This window comes from Ceratotherium simum, chromosome 3 (assembly GCF_057802395.1).
Source record: "Ceratotherium simum simum isolate JZ-2026a chromosome 3, ASM5780239v1, whole genome shotgun sequence".
Taxonomy (NCBI): domain Eukaryota; kingdom Metazoa; phylum Chordata; class Mammalia; order Perissodactyla; family Rhinocerotidae; genus Ceratotherium; species Ceratotherium simum.
In genome coordinates this window covers 66,838,056-66,859,615 of record NC_141902.1, presented here as the reverse complement: position 1 = coordinate 66,859,615, position 21,560 = coordinate 66,838,056, and the positions used below count along the sequence as shown (strand labels likewise).

At 55.4% G+C, this 21,560-nt stretch overlaps 1 protein-coding gene across 1 annotated transcript in view; it reads right to left on the bottom strand.

Moving 5' to 3' along the window:
• Window positions 1-318: 318 nt before the first annotated feature.
• Window positions 319-21,560, bottom strand: part of CCDC33 (coiled-coil domain containing 33) — a 106,517-nt gene continuing 85,275 nt past the window's right edge. The window contains exons 13-20 of the mRNA XM_087428692.1: window positions 5,129-5,294; window positions 4,775-4,863; window positions 4,430-4,561; window positions 4,247-4,337; window positions 3,296-3,462; window positions 2,155-2,241; window positions 1,366-1,479; window positions 319-525 (exon numbers count right to left, since the gene is read on the bottom strand). Of these exons, the coding sequence (XP_087284818.1) occupies window positions 418-525; window positions 1,366-1,479; window positions 2,155-2,241; window positions 3,296-3,462; window positions 4,247-4,337; window positions 4,430-4,561; window positions 4,775-4,863; window positions 5,129-5,294 (954 nt within the window). The 3' untranslated portion in view covers window positions 319-417. The remainder of the gene's footprint in view (window positions 526-1,365; window positions 1,480-2,154; window positions 2,242-3,295; window positions 3,463-4,246; window positions 4,338-4,429; window positions 4,562-4,774; window positions 4,864-5,128; window positions 5,295-21,560) is intronic.

Below are 21,560 nucleotides of genomic sequence, written 5' to 3'. Positions count from 1 at the left end.
GAAGAGATTTCAGATATGATAGATTTTGGGGGCAGGTGGAAAGTCCAAGCCTCCCTCACATCTCCAACAGAGTTGGCCTCTGGTGGTCCCATTTTTTCCAGAGGCCAGGAAGGAGCTTGTCTCCCTGGCTTCTGCTTTGGGAGGCCTCTTCTCCCCACCTTCCTGGGTCCATTATGGCCTTTGGCTCTCCAAAGATGGTAGCTCCTGGGACTGGCAGGATGCTACAGGGCTGCAGCAGAGGGCCCAGGCCCAGAGTGGGGTCTTTAAGGAGGAAGCTGGGCCCCCCAGGCTGCCCTGCTCCAGGAAAGACGTGAATGCTCATGGACCTACTGCATTTAATAAAGTCAATTTAGGGGGTCGGGATGAGACTCCCAGCATACGGAGGGGGGCCTGTCCAGCACTCAGGTCTGCTGGGACTCAGGTCTTCTGGGAGTTCGAGGGCGTGTCGAGCTTGGTCTCCGAGCTGGGCATCAAGGAGTCCAGCTTTGAGGGTCGCCTGTGGTCCTTGGAGTAGGTCGAGGGGTTCTGTGGTGTGCAAAGCAAGGTGAGGTGAGTACGCCCCTGCCCCAGGGGGCTGACCCATTGAAGTGCATCTTGCCTGGCAAGCCACGCCTCAGAGGATCCAAAACCCAGGGGACCACGACTTCTCGAAGATTTCCAAACCCATTTAACCACAGCAGGTCATACCCAACGTCTCTAAGAGTCCCCAGGGCTCAGCAGGTGAGTTTGCAAACGCAGCCCTGTGTCCCCTGTCCTTATCCCCATCCTGCCCAGGCCTTTCCAGGAGCCTGGAGATGAGCAGAGTGTGGATGGCTCAAGGGCAGGAGCAATCAGGGTTTTTGCTTTGGGGGCTGGGCGGCCTGGGGCTGAGCTGAGGGGCAGTCGTGAGCAGGCCTATTTGTTCCTGGGAAACTGGCAATGTTTCTCTCTGGCAACGTGCTCCCATCCCTGGCAGGTCTGCGGCATCGCAGCTGCCCCGAAGAGCGCGCTCGTGGGAGAATCTTAGGTACTAAGGAGTTGGGTGGGGGCCACAGCTACTCTGCCCATGAGCAAATCCAGTCCTAAAGTACAGCCAGTGCCAGAGCATTCCAGAAATGCTTGTGTGGGCGCCACTTCATCCACAGCCATCTCCTCCTTGATTCTCAGCACTACCTGCTGGGGAAGGGGTGGTCTTGGTAGGGTTTTCTATTCCCCTCAGACGGGTGGGGAATTGAGACGGAACAAGGGCTTCTGCTGGTAACAGAGCAGAAGCTGAGCCCAGGTCTCCTGACTTCCAGCCAGGGAGCTGGCCCCCTGGAGAGTTCTTCTCAACGCCCAGTGACTCGGGGGTGGGGTGGTTGTCAGCCCTCCAGAGGGATCACTCACGGGCAGGTCTGTGATGATGGGGTTTGAGGGGTGCCCCAAGCCGTATTCTTGCTCCTGCAGTCGTGTGGCCAAGTCCTGCTTCTCTCGCCCCCAGCGTCGAGCTGAGTCCTCTAACTGCGGACATGGAGAGGGACAGATGGAGAACTGCTGGGCAGCAGGGCCCATCCCTGGGAGCCAGGACAACCAGAGCCTGAGCCTGCTCTCGGGGCAGAAAGCAAAACCCTGGGCAATGTGGGCTTGCCACCCTCCCAAGAGACCTCAGGGGCAGCAGAGGTGGGTGGAGAAGAGACAAGTGACAGTCTGACTAGGACACAGATGGACCTTCTCTGAATTCCAACAGCATACTGAGCCCTGACCCTGAGTCCACACTGATCCTTGACTCTGGTCATAGACTGTGCCCTGACCACAGTTAGACACTCAGTCCTGACCCAGGTCACACACTGAGCTCTGACCCCAGTCACACACTGAGCCCTGACCCTGCTCACACACTGAGCCCTGACCCTGTTCACACACTGAGCCCTGCCCTGCTCACACACTGAGCCCTGACCCCAGTCACACACCGAACCCTGACCCCGGTTACGCTCTGAGCCCTGTCCTTGGTCACATGCTGAACCCCGACCCTGGACACACACAGAGTCTCAACCCTGGTCACATACTGAGCCTTGACCCTGCTCACGCACTGATCCCTGACCCCAGTTACACTCTGAGCCCTGTTCTTGGTCACATACTGAGCCCTGACCCTGGTCAAGGGCTGAGTGGTAAGCCTTACAACCCCTGCACCTCACCTACCTGGCTCTCCAGGGACAGGATCCGGCTCTGAGCTCGTTCCAGCTTGGCCAGGAGGTTAAACTTGTCTGAAGAGTTGGCAAGGAGATCCTGTGGGCACAGCAGAAACTCACACATGGGTCCAGCTGGGGGCTGCAGCCATGTGAGCTCAGGAGGCCATGCGATGCTGAAGGAGAAAGGAGCCAGGTCTGAGGTCCAGACTTGGCTCCCCGATGCAGAGCCTCAGACCCAGGGCAGAACCCTCTTCCCAAGTTCACACCTGGCATGGCTCTCTTCATAGCTGTTCTCCCCACAGATTTGGGGTATCTGAAATTTATGCACATCAGTTTTTAAATGTAAAATGCACTAGGGAACACCCGTTAGTGTACAGAAAGGAATCTTGACTGGGAGTCTCCTTGTCAAGTGAAGAATCTGTTTGTGAAGCAAGGGTTTCCCCGGCCCCCACACTTTACCTGGATGTCCATGCATCAGGTGTGCTTTCAAACAGAACTCACCTCCTGAGAGTCCTGGGATGAAGAGAAGAAGTCCTGTGCCCCCGCCCACCTCTCTTCTGTAATTCCACATGTCCTGTCTTTGGGTTTGCACAAAGCAGGGGTGCCTGTAGCAGCCTCGGAAGTGGGGCAGGGCCAGGGCATTCCTGGGGCCTGGGGCACCCACCTGCACAGGTAGGGTCTCTGTGCACTTGGAGTGGCCTGGGCCATCTGTCTCCCACAGCCTCTCTGCCAGGTCTCCTCCTGCTCCCAACTCCCCGGGGTCCACCTGGGATGGGGGAAAAGGGCTCTCCAAGGCTGTACCAATTCCAGGAAATGCTCCAGAAGGGAGTTCTGAGAGGCCTGTGTGAAGTCCAAGTGCAGGCCAGCCAGGTAGCAAAAAGGGTCAGAGTTCAAGGGTCAAAGGCCAGTTAGGGGCTTGCTTTCTCCCAGGATGCTAGATGAAGGTAAAGCTTTCAGACCCATGTGAGTCCCCAGGAGAAAAGAGCAAGGCCTGAGAGCTGGCGCTCCAGGAGACTCCAGGCACACTGCAGACCCTGGGAAGGCCAGCTCCTGGTCTTGGTCTTCAACTCGGATCGTGCTGTGAGTGACTGCTGGGCACCAGGTGACCTGTGCACACAAGCCCAAGCTGCGCCCGTGCCGGCGGCTCTTACCGGCAGGGCCTGCTGCTGCAGAATGATGGGGGCCGACTGGTGGCGGCTCTTATCCAGCTCTGCCCGCAGCCTTGAGTTTTCCGCCAGGAGTGCTGAGTAAATGTCAGCAGGTAGGTTCTCTCCAGTAGGCCCCGGGGGAAGGCCAGGGGCTGAGAGCTTGGGGAAGGCTGTGAAGGCGGCCACAGACGTTCGTGAGATGAGCTTTCCTGCCTCCGTGTCCCTGGCCCAATCTGCCCCAGCATTTTGTCCCATTCTGCCCCTCCTCTGCTCCCAAGCCTTCAACGGCTCCCTACTGCCAGTGGGATCAGGTCTACACTCCTCAGGCCGTCATTCTGGGCTCTTAGAATCCATGTTCTCCCTAACCACTCCCTCGCCATTTGTCTGGGGTCTATTTCAGCTCTTCACTTCTCTACCTTTCCTCCCTCATCTGCTCTTGGCACTGTCACTCTCTGGGCCTTCGCCCTGGTTGTTTCCCCTCCCTAGGTTGCCTTCTTATCTCTCAGCCCATTCCTGGATGACCTCAGGGTTCCTGAAAGGCAGGCTCAGCTTTCACTGTTTTCCTAAAGGCTTCCATTCCAGAAACGCCCGCCACCAACACTCCCACAAAGTGATGGCTGAGCGCGGGGCTGAGCGCACAGGGCCCCTGGTGAGGCTGCACAGATGGGCTCAGAGAGATCCTCTGCTTCGGCTGGCCCGATATGGTGAGTCCTGGTTCCCTCCTGTTCATCAGAGCCACCTCTGATTGGCAGTTCTAGGCACCTTTGGTTAACATCAGTGGAGAAAACAAATCATTGATTTAACCAAAGTATCACGGACCTCTGGGAGCCCTCAGTGCCTGAACGAGTAGAGGAATAGCACCCCTCTTCCCCAATTTGAAGGTGCTCCCGAAACTGGGAGGCTCTGGGAAGGCAGGGCCTCTGGGCTAGGACAAAAGGCGGGGAGCAGACTCACCCACACTGGGCTTTCCCTGCAGCCTGTTCAGCGGGAGCTCGTTCCTATCCCACAGCTTGTCCTCCAGCACCTGCTCCATCTTCTCGATCACCTGGAAGGAGAGCACAGAGGCTAGGCTGGCCCGGGAGCCTCGCACCTTCCCACTCGTGGCTGGGCCCTGGTGGCCAGGGCCCCTGCACCTGCCTTCTCCTGGTGCCGCACAGTCTCCTCCAGCATCTTCATCTTCTGCAGCTTATCCTGGTACCGCTGCAGCAGCGCAGCCTGTGGCGGCTGAGCCTGGTACAGGAGGAGCAGCTCCTTCTCTCGGTCATTCTTCTGATGGTGGGGGAGGGAGGAGGAAGGGGTACCTGGGCATTACCTTTGGCCCGAGGGTCCACCCCAAGCCCCTCTGCTGAGTCCTCTGCTGCGCTGGCCCCTTGTCTCTCTATGCCCCTCTCCCTTCTGCTCTCAGACTCTTCTCTAGACGCACCCATTCTAGCTCCCTTCCCCTAGGCTCCCACACCCTCTGCCCCCCAAGCCCCGGCTCACTCGAATCAGCTCATTCTGCAAATGCTGCACCTTGTCCCTGAGTTTCGTCACATCCAGCTCACTCAGCAGCAGTTTCTGCTTCATGGACGCTGGTGGGGGGAGGGCGAGCTGGCTCAGGGAGGAGCCTCTCAAATCAGCACAGTTGGGGGTTGGGGGCAGGTGTCTCAAAACCCTGGGGCTTGACACAGGACTACATTCTCTATGTCCCATCCCAGAGAGGACCCAGCCAGCTCCTACCAGCCCATGTCCAGCAGCAGGCACACCTGGGAAAGACTCCCGGCCACCCCGTCCTGCAATCCAGAGCTTGGGCTCAGGCGGGGGCCAGGATGCCCTTGGTGGCCTGTACCCCCTCACCCAGGTTCTGGGGCTTGTCAGGGTTGTCCTGCTCCTCTTCCACCTCCTCCTGGGTCAGGTGGCTCCTCAGCACGCGGTTCTCTGCCTCCAGGATGCTGGCCTGTTTCCGCAGCGACAGGATGTCCTCTGCCATCTTCTGCATGGCCCGCCGGTAGTTGTTCATCTCCTGTGGACCCCCGACTCAGAGCTGAGCCCCCAGCCCACATCTGTACCCCCACTTCAAAGTCATGGGTCACCCCCAAGGCCAACAAACAGTGTGAACCCCAAGCTGTGCCCCCAAGTCTTAGCAACTCCTTGGGGCAGTGGTTATGCCTTGGTCTTCACCCCCCTGGCCACGTGAGAGCAGCATCACCAATGTTCTCTCCAGGGGCCATGTATCTTCTCGTGATGCCACCAGGGGGGACCCAGGGCTCAGACACCAGGTGGGAAGCCCACGAGTGAGAGAGACTTGAAAGATCAGGGCCAGGTTTCCAGGGCCGGGCTGGATCAGAGCCACGTCTCTGTTTCTCCTTTCTCCTTTTGCCCTTTTCTAATCCTTCTCCTTCCTCATGTCACTGAGAACCCAGGGAACCTCTCAGAAATCCCACTGAATGCCACTTGGGAGCTGACCCCAGGCGCCAGCTCCCCAGCCAGCCCAGGGGTCAGGAAGGGATCCAGGGTCGGCCCGGGAGACCCGGATCAGCGGGGCTGGGATCCAGCTACAAGATCTAGGCCAGACTCTGTCATGAGGTTGGGAATAACAGTGATCATAATATCTGGATGTTCTAGGTCAGGCCTTCTTCTGGGGGCCTCCCTCATTTAGTCTTCACAACAAGCCTAGGAGGGTAGGTGCTAAAGTCATCCTCATTCTACCAACGCGGAAACCAAGGCCCAGAGAGGTGAGTAATATGCTCAGTCACCAAGCTGACGAGTGGCAGAGCCAGGACCAGACCCAGGCCTGCTGGCACTTGAGTCTGAATCGCTGTGCAATCCTGCCATGATGCCCCACCACGTGGAAACTTCACAAAATGTTGACAAGTGATAATGGCAGGTTACAAAAAAGAATTATTAGTGTGGTCTCAATTTGGGAAAAGAAAATTCCTCTTTGCCCATATGTATGCATAGGAGAGTTAATAGGCTATATTTACACGCATTTGTGTTATAATCAGAAATTCTCTACTGCTATTTATAGATAGTTTTGTGAAGGGAGTTTCTTAAATCTAAACAGCGCAAAATATGGAAGAGGGATCCAAGATGTACAGCCAGGAAGGCCCACAGGGGAGGAGGAGGTGGGAGCTAGATTGAGGGGAGGAGAGTGAGGAGGGGTGTGAGGCCAGCGGGAGTTTGCTGAGCCAGGTGGCTTGTGGCCTTCCTATGGCTGTGGAGGCCTTGCACATGGGGTTGGGAGCTCATGGGCCCAGCGAGGCTCCCAAGTCCTCAGGAAGCAGAGCTCTGCCCCCAGTTCCCAGCTGGGCCCCACACTGACTGGAGATGTGGCCTGGCTCCCAGCCACTGCCTCCAACCTGCTGCATGGCGGGCCACTGGCTTCTTGGGGAAGGGTTCCCAGACAGCAGGGGCTCATCAGACACCACTTGTCACCTGCCACTGTCTAGCCTTCTGGCTGGACTCCCTCTAACTGGTGCCAGTGCTGGGTCCATCTCCCCAGCACCTGCCCCAGGGGAGTTCCAGGTCTTGGCTCCTCCAGATCTGCCCATCTGGTGACCTCAGATGGCACCATTAAGTAGGAGACTCAGCCCAGAGACTGTACACACACAGGCTTTGTGGTCAGGCCATGGTCAGAAGCCCAGCTTGGCTACTGACTTGTTGAGTGAGCTAGGAAAGGCCCCTTCACCTTTCCGAGCCTTAGGTGCCTCGCTGCGAGGCTCAGAGTCATGTGTATGCAGGGCCTGGCACAGGCCCCTGCCCAGGGCAGGTTTGACCTGGAAGCAGCAGCTTTCATCCCACCCCATTGATGTTCTAGTGGCTGCTTTAATCAGCGAGTCAGACCCCCTCCTCTTCCTCCTTGCTGCCCTCACCCTGGGCTCCCTGGCCCCTCCTCTGCTGTGTGCTAAATCTTAGATTTATGGCAGCCCCATGACTGACAGGGGTTTGGGAGGCCCAGTAGACTGTCAAGAGGAAGCACATGATATTTTGGAAAGGGAAATTCATCCCTCCTTTCCTTCCCCAGCCTAGTTCAGGCTCTTATCATGTCTGCTCTGAACAACTACAGCATTATCTGAATGAGTTTCTTTGCTTTAGGGTTATCTTTTAGAGGAACACATATCCAAGAAAACATCTTCAAGGATGCTCACTGCAGCTGTTTGTAGTCTTATACTAGGGCACACTCAGTCGCTGGACCACAGGCAGCACTTACAAAGAATGACCCAGATCAATTGTTCTGACACAGAGAGATGTCCACACTCTATTGTTAAATAGAAAAAGCATGTGGCAAATTAATATGATCCCATCCATAACTGGTGTGTGTGTGCATGCATATAGGTATATAGTAACAGTGGCTGCTGCTGAGTTTGGGAAGGGAAAGGAATACTTGTTTCATCTCTAATTTTTGCATTTTTAATAAGAATGTATCCCTATATTAATCATCTAATTAAAAATAATTTAAACCTAAATACATTGAGGGCCATACCATGCTCATGGATTGAAAGATAGATACAATATTTAATGAGTTAGTTCTTCTCTAAATTGATTTATAGACTCAAGGCACTCTCCATCAAAATCACAACACTGTGTGTACGTGTAGAAATAGACAAGCTGATTCTACAGTGTGTGAGAAATAAAAAGGACAAGTATAGCCAAAGTATTTTTGAAGAGAAACAGGTGGGAAGACTTGCTCTATCAGCCGTCAAGACTTATGATAAAGTGACAGTAATTAAGACAGGGTAGGGGGCCGGCCCCATGGCCTAGTGGTTAAGTTTGGCGCACTCCACTTCAGCGGCCCAGGTTCAGTTCCCGGGTGTGGACCTACATCACTTGTCAGTGGCCATGCTGTGGCGGCGTCCCACATACAAAATAGAGGAAGATTGGCACAGACGTTAGCTCAGGGCGAATCTTCCTTAAGCAAAAAGAGGAAGATTGGCCACGGATGTTAGCTCAAGGTGAATCTTCCTCAGCAAAAAAAAAAAAAAAAAAGAGAGAGAGAGAGAGGGTAATATTGGTGCAAAGATTGATAAATAAGTCAAAGAAACAGAATAGAGAGCCCTGAAACAGACCCACACACATATGGACACAATTTATGACAAAGACAGTATTACAGGGCAGCAGGGAAAGGATTGTAATTTAATAAATTGTGCTGTGTCAATTTGATATCTATATGGAAAAAAGGGAAAGACTTCTATCACATATCATAACTGAAAATAAATTCCACATGGATTGTAGGTCTAAATGTAAAAGGTAAAACAATAAAGCTTCTAGAAGACAAGGATAAGAATATCTTCATGAACTTGCTGTAGGGAAAGGTTTTTAAAAACAGGACAGAAAAAACCACAAACCAGAATGGAAAGAAGTGATAAGTTGGGTACATTTAAATGAAGAACTTCTGTCCATGAAAAGATATCCTTAAGGAGTTGAATGGGCAAGATGAGTGGGAGCAGATATTTGTAATACACACAACAGACAGTGGACTCATGTGCAGATATAAAAACTCCTACAAATCAACAAGAAAAAGGAAGACCACCCAACAGAATAATGACAAGAGATCTGAACTGGGCACTTGACAAAATAATTCAATAAGTATCTGAATTGATGCCCACTCTCATTAGACATTTAAAACCACAGTGAGGGGCTAGCCCCATGGCATAGCAGTTAAGTGCGTGCTCCGCTGCTGGCGGCCCAGGTTCGGATCTCGGGCACGCACCGACGCACCACTTGTCAGGCCATGCTGTGGCGGCGTCCCACATAAAGTGGAGGAAGATGGGCACGGATGTTAGCTCAAGGCCAGTCTTCCTCAGCAAAAAGAGGAGGCTTGGCATGGTTGTTAGCTCAGGGCTGATCTTCCTCACAAAAAAAAAATAAAATAAAATAAAAAAATAAAACCACAACGAGATACTGCTATGCATCCACTAGAATGACAAAAACAAAACAAAACAGTCCTGACCATATCAGATGTTGGTGAGGGTGTGGAACAGTGGAGCGCTTATTCACCGCCGGGGGACGTCAAGTGTCACTGTCACGCTGGAGAGCTGCTCGGATGCTGGATGCTATTAAAGTGGAACATATGCAGAGCCTGTGACCTAGCAATTATACTCTTGAGTATACACCCAATAAAACGCACGTGGGAATCACCAAGAAGCAGGTGCAAGAACATTCCTAGCAGCGTTATTTGCAATAATCTCCAACTGGAAATAACACAAGTGCCCACTAGAGTAGAATGATGAGATTCATTTATACAATGGAATACCAGACAGCGGTGAAAATGAATGAATGACAGCTACGTGAAACCACATGGAGGAGTCACTCAAGTGTGAGCAAAAGAAGTCGGACACAAAATACCTGCTCTACGATGCCATATAGATTTGCTTCAAAAACAGGTGAACTTAAGCAATAGAGTTAGAAGCGAGGGTATTAGATCCATTTATGAGGTGGGGGAGCGATGGGAGACATGAGGAAGCTTCTGGGGTGCTGGCAACATCACACCTCTTGACCTGTGGGACCTGTGGGACCTGTGGGGGTTATCTGTGTGTGTTCCTGCTGTGATAACCCATCGCAGTGAATACATTTACGTTTTGTGCATTTTTCTGAATGGCTGCTGTACTTCACGTAAACAAGTTAAAAACATGGAAAGAATTAAAAGAATAAATGAAATCCTGGCTCAAGTCTGGTTAAGCACATGAAGCCTCCACACTGCCATTCTGTGGGGACCCTCCCAGCTCTCAGCAATAATGGGTTCTTCCTGGCCCTGAGTTTTGGAGGCGGGTCCTGCTCCTGGGCCCTCATCGCAGCCTCTTCATCCTTGGAGGCCTTCTCCAATCCTGTCCTGGAGGGCTGGGTGGATTCTGCTCCACCCCCCCTGCAAGGCCCTCTGAGGACGAGCAGGCACACACACTGATCCTCATCAATGGCCTATGACGCCTCAGAACATCCTAAGAGACTCAGATTTGTTCAGTGACGTGCCTGAGGTCAGCCTGCCTGCAAACAGGGAGCTAGCATTCGAACTCAGACTCTGCTCTAAAACCCGTGCTTTTTGCACTTAGTTAATTGAGGAAGCCTGGGGGTTCACCTAGAGGGAAGAAGAGGGAGGTACCAGCTTGCCTTTGCGGTGAATCTGTCTACAGAAATTGAGGGGCACTGCAGTGGGAGGTGGCCAGTGTAGGCACCAATGTCCATCCGATGTCCCAAGGCCCCATTCTGCCCTTTGTGTCTGAGGCCAAGGCTGCCTTCGGGTGGAGGTAGAAGAAGGGGTTCCCCTGTCTGCTCCTTAGGCAGCCAGACGTGTCCAGGCGTCCCTGTGTCAGGTGAGGTGGCATGCAGCCTCGTCTCACTGTCCCCACCCGCACCCGGCCCAGTGCAGGGATCAAGCAGCAGATGTGAAGGCGCAGGTCTGAGCCCATTGCTGGCTCACCAGCTTCTCCTTCTTCCAGGGAAGAACCCGCTGGATGCTGGAGTCTATGTGTGTGCGGGCGGAAGGCTGAGCTCTTCACAGCCGGGGGTCAGAGTGAGCTCCTGTGGTTTGGACCAGCTTCCTCTCCGCTCTGCATCAACTCAGATGCAAGGTCTGAGGCCTGCCTTTAAGGCCTCTTACTAGCCACCCCCTCCTTCGCATGGACACAGCCCTTCCCTTCCAGCACATACGCCTACTCCCCCCTCACACCTCCACTCACGCTGAGCTATCTGCAGAGAACCCCCACCCTCCCACTACCTAAACTTTGTCCTTTCATAGTCCACTCAGAATTTTTAATTGCATGAGGACTGACAGTGTGTGTGTGCATGAGTGTGCACATGTATACGCCTGGAGGGAGCCCCAGGGAAGGGGCCGCCAGCCCCTTGGCCTGCCCCTTGGATCTGATCACCCCTTCTTCTCATTCAAGGGCTCACCCTTTCTAACATCCCGTTGTTCTTCATCTCAGCAGACCTGGGGGGAGCAAAGCTCTGTTCTTAGCATCCTCCCTCGGCAGACAAAGAGAGCTGAGGCCCAGACCAAGGGAAAAAGAGATGGAGGGAGAGCGCGGTTCCAGGTGACTTGGGGTGTCCTTGCCTGGCCAGATGGTCCCTGCCGGAGGGAGGGAGATGGCTTCTTCGGGACTCCATCCCTTAACATTAGCCCTATAGCCCTTCCACAGGCCCCTCCACCACCCCCAGCCTGGCTGCTCTCTGAGGGTGAGGTCTCCCCGGGGATGGAGAGGGACCCTGGCCCTGGCTTACCCCCCGCAGCCTCTACTCTGGCCAGCACCCTGTATCCATGGGACCCAGAGAGGCGGCAGCCTGGCGGGCCTGACCACCCTCCTCAGTGTCACCCACCTCCCAGCTGAGCGGTGCCCTTGGGCAGCACAGCTGGGCAGGGAGGCTGCATCCCTGACCTCTCCGCACAGCCTGTGCTGAGCTCCCCACTCAGGGCCACACTCTGCGTCACAGGCCAGCCTTGAGAGCACGCAGGACACCACGCTCCAGATTCCTCACGCCTGCTCCCCTCCCCCACTTCCCGGCCTGTTATGGGGGTGGGCGGGCAGGATGTCAGCCCCTTCCCCTCCTCTCTGGGCTAGCACATCCTCTGGGGACACTGACTCCACCTGCGCCTGGCCCTGAGTGCCCACTGTGCCCCTCTCACCCGTGGACACCCCCCGCCAGGACCCCAGCTCTCAGTCTGCTGAGGTGAGAAGCGTCAGGTGGCCCTAGGTTCGGATCACCACTGATCGCTGGCGCCCTTTGCTGCACCAGCACCTCCTCTCTGGCTCTGGAAGGGTGGCAGCTGTGCTCTGAGCCTGTGTCCTCATCTGTGGGATGGGAAAATAGCCCCACCTCAAGGGGTGACCACGGAGTGAGGGGCGTGAGGAGGGCCAGCCTTGGCCCTGGGGCACGTAGGGTGCCTGGAGACACTAACTCCTGTCCCTGCACCACCTTTTAAGGGTTTTTTTTTTTTTTTTTAATTATTTTAACAACAGCCCTGGGTAACAGGTACAGAAAGTATGATTATCTGACCACTCCCGTTTGACAGAAACAGGCCCAGCATCCTCTTGCCCTCCTTATCATTGATTAAGGAGGAAAGGGGGTGGTTATCTTTCACAAAACCCTGAAAAGGGCAATGCCTACCTTCTGCTCTCCCTCAATAAGTACTTATGGTGGGATCTGAGGCACCTCATCCAAGTGGGGGTGTGCAAATATACCTGTGGTCACTACCAACTATGTGGACCAGAAGGGCCCCTATACCCTTACTGAACAGATGGGGAAACTGAGGCCAGGAGGAGCAGCAGTGTGCCCAAGGTCACAGAGAATAGTTATAAAGCACAGGCCGGAAGTAGCTCAGTAAATAGCCAGTCAACCAACACTTGCTGAGCACCACTGTGTGCCAGGTCTGTGCCACAATGGGCATAGAGAAGCTCAGAAAGTCCCTGCCTGCAGTGGTCTCCTGTCTACATGGAGGAGATGGCAGGAAGTGCCCGTGTCAGAGGGGAGCTCAGAGGAGGCTCTTAACCCAGCCTGTGGGTCTGGGAAGGCTTCCTGGAGGAGGTGGTAATCTGAGCTGACTCTTGACGGTGAGCTGGTATTACCTAGGGTGGGGAGAGGGCTCTCCAGGCAGAGTAGACACTGTGGCAAAGGCAGGAAGGTGAGAGAGTGTGTGATGAGGACCAAAGCTGGCGAGTTTCTAGAGAGCAGGGTGTAGGGAGGGAAGGGTGGGGGTACAGCTGGAGAGGTGGCAGGGCAGATGGAAGAGGGCCTCGTAGGCCAGCCTCAGGATCTTGGACTCTGTCTTGCAGGCCACTGAAAGGACTAAGCGGAGGGCGGGGGTACATGTGACAAAACCCCTCTGGCTGCCCAGCACAGCGGACAAAAGTGGGGAATGGAGGCCAAGAGCACTGAGCCAGGTGACACTGGATGGGACCTGTGCCAGGTGGACGCAGTGGGCATGGAGATGAGGGCAGGAGCTGCAGGAGGGAGGAGAGCAAGGAGGAGCCGGAATCTGGGGTCTAGGGGGAGGAGGTGCACACATGGAGTCGGGGAGAAGGAGCTGGCTTGGGGAGGGAGGAGCATGTTGGGTGTGAGGAGCCTGTGCGGCCTCCAGGTGGTCAAGCTTGGAGAGAACCTCAGCTGGAGATAGAGGGGTGAAGGGGCAGCCCGCAGAGGTGTGATGGAAGCTTTGGAAGGGAGGAGATTTTCCAGAGTCAGGGGAAATGTAGAGTCAGGGCGTTCAAGGCCAAAGCAAGGGCTCGGTGATGGGAGAGGAGCCCTCAAGTTCAGGGGGATAGCCAGAGAGGTGGGAGTAAAAGAGGAGGAAGGTGGCTGGCAAAGCCAAGGCCATAGAGCTTCAGAAAGGAGGGGCAAGGATCATCTGCTTTGGGTAATGGCACATTGAGTAATACAGAACCCCCCCCAAACCCCCGCAGATAACCTAAACACTTGGATACAAAGTAAAAACCACCTCCTTAAAAGCATTAAAGACCCGGCAAGACAGTGAGGAATTCTTGGACAGAGATAAGGGACAGGTGGGGACCCACACAGAGGAAATACTACACAGCAATGAAAAAGAGGAACCACAGCACCAAGCAACCACGCAGACAAATCTTACACATAAAGTTGAGCAAAAGAACCATACACAAACCATACACGTGGCATGACGCCCTTCAGAGAACATTCAAAACAGGGACTATTAGGCCATAGTGATGAGGGAGGGACACAGAGGTGATGACAGTACAGACGGTCTTCAACTTATGATGGTTTGACTTACAATCTTTAGACTTTAAAATGGTGTGAGAGCAATACGCATTCAGTAGAAACTGTACTTTGAATTTTGATCTTTTCCCTGACCACCAATATTCGGTATGATACTCTCTCATGATGCTGGGCAGCGGCAGCAGCCACAGCTCCCAGTCAGCCACGCCATCACGAGAGTGAACAACCGATACACTTAGAACCATGCTGTCCCCACACAACCATTCTGTTTGTCACTTTCAGTCCAGTAGGCAATAAATTACATGAGAGAGTCAACACTTTATTATAAAATAGGCTTTGTGTTAGATGATTTTGTCCAACTGTGGGCTAATGTGAGTGTTCTGAGCATGTTTAAGGTAGGCTAGACTAAGCTATGATGTTCGGCAGGTTAGGTGTACTAAATGCATATTCGACTTACAGTATGTTCAACTTAGGTTGAGTTTATCGGGCCGTAACCCCATTGTAAGTGGAGGAAGATCTGTATAAAGAAGCAAAGCAAGACAGTACACCAGCACAGTGGTCACGCCTAGGAGAGGAGGGGCGTGAGGGGCTTCTGGGAGCTCGCGATGTTCTATTTCTTGACCCGGGCGGTGGTTTCATCGGCATTTGCTTTGTAATAATTTGGTTCTGTTTTATTTTTATGTTCAATGCAATTTTCTCCATGTGGGTTACATTTCACAATTTACAAGGTTTTTGAGAAAAGGAGAGAAGGGTCAATAGCTTCCAAATCTGCAGAGGGAGCCTCTGGGGGTGGCCTCGAGGAGGCGGCCCCTGGTGACCTTGGCCAGTGCTCTGAAGGCCAAGGTGCAGAAGGGAGAGAATTGAAGGGGACAGTGAGGTTGAGAAGGGACAGAGGTAGCTGGGGACCCAGGATCGAGGAGAGGCTTGGGTTGGAGAGAGAGGACTTTCTGGAGGATTAGGAGACAGGCAGGGAGGGGTGTATGGGGGGCATGGGCTGGAGCACGGGGGAGGGGCTTCACTCTCCGAGGGGAAGGAAAGAGGTCTGAGGCTGGGGCAGGTGTAGACAGGTGTCTGGATCAGGAGTGTGGGTGGCAGGGCTCTGCAGGAAGTGGAGTGGGTGTAGAGGGTGGGTGGCAAGGCCGAGCCAGGGCAGCGGGTTTGCTGGGAAGGCGCACACCCTCGCCCCCTTTGCCCTTCCCTGGGCAGCCATCCAACCTCTGGGTCCCAGGCCCCAAAGATCCATCGCTAGCAGGCCCAGGCTACCTGCCATGTGGTTTGCCTTTACAGCCGGCAGAGGGCAGCCACCTCCCACAGATGCTCTGGCTTCAGCCTGTAGCAGGAACGAGGCTGGCCTGAGCGGGCCCCATAGCTCATGGTGGGGCGGGGTATGCATAGGGGGCTGTCTTGCTATCCTGCCCCAGACACACATGTTTCTCCTCCAGATGATCCAGCCCACCTTCCTACACCTCCTGCCCCTGAACTCCCATCTCGGTGGTTTTGATGGGTGCCCTCTGCAGAGAACCACCATGGGGGCCAGAGAGGTGCAGAGACTTGCCAGAGGTCACACAGCAAATCTCTATCCTCAACTGGGGCTTCTGTCCTGAACCAGCCCCAGAGCAAATGATGGGGCTGAGTGGGGAGGGGAGAGATTTGGGATAAGAGCCATCTCAAAGCTCTGCAGTGACCTGACTGAAGGAACACCTACACAGCAGTGGACAACTGAGGCTGACACTTGTGCCTCAAGGGTCAACACACGTCTCAACAGTTGAGAGGGACTTGGATGCAGTTTAGAAAGTGCCCCAAACAACCACACACATACACACACACACACATGCACACACACACACACCCCAACTAAAGCCTAAATCTTTATCTTTGCAATTCTTCTACCCAGCTAGGAAGACACTACAGACACGAAGCCCGGGCAGGGCCCATAGAGGTCACAGGGCCTCATGACAGCAGCTCCCCTTTGTTGAATGCCCACCACGGGCCAGGCCCTTTATATATTTTTTCTCTAATCCCAACAATGAATCTGCAAGGGAGGCGTTTTCATTCCCAATTTCCCGAGGAGGCAGCTGAGCCCAGAGTGGAAGGGCTGGGTGACTTGTCAAGGCTGCCCCACTCACGGGCAGAGCTGCAGATTCACTTGGGTTTCCCAGGCGTTGCTGAGGGAGTGTCCTACGGAGACCAGAGCGCCAAGCCTGGAGTGGGGTACAGAGCTATGGTCTCCAAGGGGGCAGAGTAAGATGCCACCCGCCCTTGACCTTCTCCTGTCACCAGGGACTGGGGCTATTTCTCCTAGGCAAGGTGTCTACTGGGGGAGGGGAGGGGAGGGGTGCACGTCACCTACGCCCATCAGACCCCGAGCCCCTTCCAGTACAGGAGGCGCTCAGAGGGCGTTTAGGGGCTGCTTTTCTAAGTCAGGGATAGAAAGATTCCCACCCCCTGGACTTGGCCAGGCCTGTTTCCTGGTGTCTCTGGACCCCTACACAAGGCAAAGAGGGGCCAGTTCTCCTCATGACACCCCCCTGCCCCTGAGAAACCAGCTAATAATGTAGTGTATCCACCCTCCCCCCAGGGATTTCCTCTGCCCAGAGGGGCATCCTCTGGTGGCAGGAAGTGCCCAGGCACCAGGGTAGGGCAGCCCCCTCTCGCTGCTCCTGGTAAACTGGTCTGGTCTCTGTGGCCTCCTCCTCCAGGCCGGCCTCCTAATTCTCTGGCTCCCTTATGCTTTCTTTGTGCTTTGAGCTTTCTTTGTGCTGCCTCAGAACACAGCATTCCTCTCTGGCAGATGAAAGATGGCTGAAGATGCTGTGCTACTCCTCTCCTTGAGAGGTGGGGTCTAACTCCCCCCGCCCTTAGAGACCTGCAGAATGCAGCGTTGTGACATTCTGGGACTTCTGAAGGCAGGGCATCAGGAGCCTTGCAGCCTCTGCCGTCCCTCCTGGGACACTTGCTGTTCCCTAGGGAAGAAGGCCCACTACCCTGAGACCCCCACGCTGTGAGGAACCCTAAGCAATGGCGTGGGAGAGAGTGAGGTCCACCTAGCCCCAGCGGCTCCAGCCCCAGCGGCTCCAGCCCCTGCCCCATGGGTCATCTCAGCTGAGGATGTTGTGGATGGAGAACAGCCCTCCCCTCTGGGCCTCGGCCTAGCTCCTGATCCACAGGACTGTGAGATAGAATAAAAACAGAAAAATTATTGCTTTAAGTCACAAGTTTTGGGGTAGTCTGCTACGCAGCAATAGATAACGGAACATTCTCCCTGGCCTCTGAGAGCCCTTCAGTGGCTCCCACATGCCCTCATGATAAACTTCTAACTCTGATTTTCAAGGCAGTCTGTGCCAGCACAACTAGACCCCCTTTCAGAATTTTGCCCTGGCCACTCTGCTCACGGGCCAGCCTTCCTGGGCCACTTTCTATCTTCAAATCCTCACCTACCTCGCCAGGAAGCCATCTCTAACCGCCCCCTCGCAGCCTGGCACTCCTCATCCCCCCAGGGACCACCTACAGACTCTCCTCCAGTTCCCAGGCGACCCTGACAGCACAGAAGGGGCTCCCCTCCTCTCCGCTGCCTCTGCTTGCTGTCCTGAGTTGGGAAAGTAGGGCCAGGCAGACCTCCTCAGGACTGGGGGCCGAGGACCCTGCTCCTGCCAGATTTGCTACCATTTGACGGACAGAGCTCCTGCAGGTCCCTCAGGATGTCCAAGAGGCCACTCTTGGCTAACTTTTAACTGGAATTAACCACATTGCTTTAAAATAAAATGGAAACATTCAGCTTGTGCAAACTGGTGCTGGCCTTCCCCAGTCCTTAGATCAGAGCTCTGAGCAACAGCCCAGTTCCAGGGGCCTGCCTCAGGGAGGAGAGGGGGAAGTCAGATGGTGCCTGAAGATCTGCTGAAAGAGAACAGTACTTCCCTAGGGGTCAGGGCTCCCGGTGGCGAAGCAGCCCCTCGTTCACAGGTACACCCAGGCCAATGCCTCCGGATCCATGGCCCCTGTGCCCTCGGCCACTGCCCACCCAGCTGAGCTCCCTTCCTTCTCCCTCACTCCTTGACACACTGTGACAACAGAACCCCACGGCCGTGAGAACAAGCCTCTTCCTCATCACCACCAGAGGGCGGGCCACGGAGGCCTGGGAGCCCCATTGGCAGGTGGGGATGTGGGGACCTGAGGCCTAGGGCTGGCGGGAGGTCAGGCAGTAAGGGAGTGGCCGAGTGGGAGAAGCCGCACTCCAGCCCACAGGGCCAGGCAGGGTGGAGGGCAGGGCAGTCTCTGCGCTGGGGCCCTGGCCCTGGGGGTGGGGGCCTGGAGGAAGTGTGATCCTGGAGCATCACTTCACCTGCCACCACTCTTGAGGCCGAGCCCAGGAGCTCTGCTTCTGAACCGAGGGCAGTCCAGAGCCATAGAAAGTCCTAGAGCCAGGGCCCTGCTCACCCCAGATCCCTGCTCCTGGCTCCCCTTGAATGTCAGCTGAGCCTCCCAACCATAAGCAAACCTGTGCAAATTGCTGTTTAAAACACCTTCCCTGAGGGGGAGGCAGTTGCTTCTTTGTTCGGCCCAAGGTTACAGCAAAGAAACAAAAGGAGTGAATTCCCCTTTCTTTTGTTCTTTCTTCCGCTTCCTGCTGCAGGAGGGATGGTGTCTAGAAAGCTTTTGTGCTTAGCACAGTGAAGCTCCGAGGGGTGGCGAGGCCTTGGCCGGTGCTGACTTCAGCCCCTGCCTAATTGGCCCCTGTAGGAGCCAGGCGGGGCTAATTGGGCTGGGCCGGGACAATAGGGCTGGGGGTGGGGCTGGCTTGGGGGAGGCACCTCCTAGAAGATGCTCTGTCTTTCCATCTTCCCTTCCCATTTCCCCTCCCAGAACCCTGCTTGACCTTCAAGGCTCCACTCTGGGCCCTCCTCCTCCAGGAAGACCCACTGGGCCACCCCAAGCCCAGCCATCAATCACTCCTCCTTGGTTTGTGGCTCAGAGTCGTGCCTCTCCTGGATTCACCTTGGGGCTGGCTCTTGCCCCCAGTCAAGGGAAGTACAGGGCCAGGCACTCACGGGGCTGGTGGAGGGACAGACCCTGGCCCTGGCCTCAACTGCTTACTCTCCCATAAAGAACCCCTGTCCCCAGTGGTCACCTCCCTGCCAGATCTCCCCACCCCGAATGCCCAATGTGGAGTAGGGGGAGACCCCTGGCTGAAGTCCAGAACCTTGGCTTCTAACCCAGCCTCTGCCCACATCTGCCGTACGACTTTAAGCAAGGCCCTTGCCCACTCTGTGCTCCTCCTCTGAAAGCTGGGGTGAGGATCCCTGTTAGGGGTGTGCTCTGTGGTTCTTGCCACAATGGAAGAGCAAATGCCTTGGCAACTGAGGTCCGAAAGAGAAGGTGTTGTCACTAAGCCCCCTGGCCTGGGGCTGACCTCCTCCTGATGCTCCCATCTGCCTCACCCCCTCTGCCTGACAGCCCTTGTGAGCTCTGCCCTCCCAGCAAGCCATCTGGCCTGATTGCCCCAGGCTAGCCCAGGCCAGCCCAGGCCCAGCCACTTTCTAGGATGTAGGGCTAGACCTACAAGAGGCCAGAGCCAGGGCCCAGATTAGCAGGAGACAATGGTCACTTTAAGGGATTTTCCCAGAGGCCCTCTCTCTTCCCTCTCTGGGCTCCTGGGTGTGGGCTCAGGTGGCCTGGGCTGGGCCGGGGGCCCCACAGAAGGTTCCTGTGACCACGGGCATCTAGAGGCCAATGCCCACAGGCCTGATCTTCTGGTCCTCCCCCACCTTGCTCTACCACCACCTCTACTGGTTGCCAGGCAACACACCCCAACACACCTGTCCGCTAGGTGAGCCAAGCAATCTTCCCAGAACCAGTGGGTATGGGGGCAGACTTACAGAGTGGCTGTCAAGGAGGCCTGGGGCAACCTTGGGGGCTGGAGGGGATGGGGACCCTGGCTCCCCCATCTTTCTCGCCAGCAGTCCTGTTCCCCAGGATAGGTCCCTGGGGACTGTTGCTACAACAAGCGACTGCCTGGTGACGGAGCCCAGCCCTGAGCTGGAAGCAGGCAGGCCCACAGGGCCACTTCTTCTTTGTTCCAGGGTGGGGGGCATCTGGGAGGGGTGGCTGAAATCAGGCTAGGCTCATTCCTTGGCCAGGGAACTGCAAAGAGATGGCAGGGCCTGGGAGGGCTGTGGGGCCAGGAGCCCAGGAAAGGGCAAGCCCTTCTGTTTCCCCAGGCCCAGTCTCAGCATCCTTCCCCCTGACCTGCCCTCTAGCCAGCCCTCTGTCTTCCCCTTGCCTCCCCGCTGCATCTCCAGTCTTTACTGTCTCTGCCTCTTCTTCAGCCCGTACCCTCAGTCTCCCTTCCTTCTGCTCATCAGCCCCTATTTCTGCCCCCGAGTCTCCCCTCTCTCTGCTCCTCCATCCCCCACCCCCAGCAATCCCCCGACAGTGGCTGGGCTCCTTCCACAGCTGCACAGTGTGGCCTAGGGCCCCACGCCTGCCCCCGGGGCCTTCCCATCTCTGCTTTCCTGATGGTCTGGACAAATTCCTTTCCTTTTAGTTCAGCGGAGACATGGGTGGATGTTTTTAAAAGGAACTCACTGGGAAGCAAAGGGAAAACAAACCCAAACAAGGCAGCCCACCCCCTAGAAACGGCCTTAGTCTCTAAGGCAGAGCCGTCTGTAAGACTGGCCTTGTCCTGGGTTGCAGAGACCCCCTCCCAGGGCATGGAGGGGTCTGTCTGGCCTGTTCCCAGCTGAGTTGGGTTCAGCCTGTCTGTCCCAGAGAAGCTTGGCCTCAAAGCCTTTCCTGATAGGCCTCCCATCTGACCTAGCAAGGGGCCTGCACAGAGCTGGGACTCCATAAATATTTGTTCCCCTGTTTAACGAGTGGATGGATGAATGTTGGGGGTCTCTGGGGCCTCAGTGGAGGCACAACAATAACCTCTGACTGGATAGTCCAAGACAGACAGCTTGACCTGTTCCAAAAGCTCCACCCTGTCTAAGGCACCCCTACCCCCGGCCGCTGGCTGCTGGCTCAGGACTCGGCATGGGGGCCTCTGGCCTCTGTTGGTGTTGCAGGGGGCCCTTACTCTTCTCCCCTGCAGGCCTCATTTTTCACTTAATTCACCTGGAGACCCCGGAGAGTCCATTTTTACTTAATGGGGTTTCTTCCTCTACGTAGTAGGGCCGGGGCGGGGAGCTGGGCAGGACAAGCCCCATACTGCTTTGTGTCTTATATCTGAGCTGGCCAGGGGCAGCGCCAAGACAGTGGGCCTCGAGTTTGCTCAGTGCTGGGTTCTAGACCCTGCCTGCTAAATATCTGTGTGACCGTGAACAGGGCGGTCACTGAACCTCTCTGAGCCTGTTTCCTCCCCCATAAGGTGGAGACCATCACTGAGCTCATCTCTGAGAGCGGTTGGGGATTTAATGAGGTTGTGGGTGTAAAGCTCCAAGCAGAGCGTCTGGCACAGGGGTGGCTCTGGAAATGTCACTCTCTCCTCTGTGTGACTCATGGGGGCTCTGGAGGGTCTAAGACTCCTCTGGGGAAATGAAAATGAACCTCATGATGGAGATGGCCGTCCTCTCTTGAGGTACCCAGATGGCATCCCAGACGCAGGCCTAGACCTTTC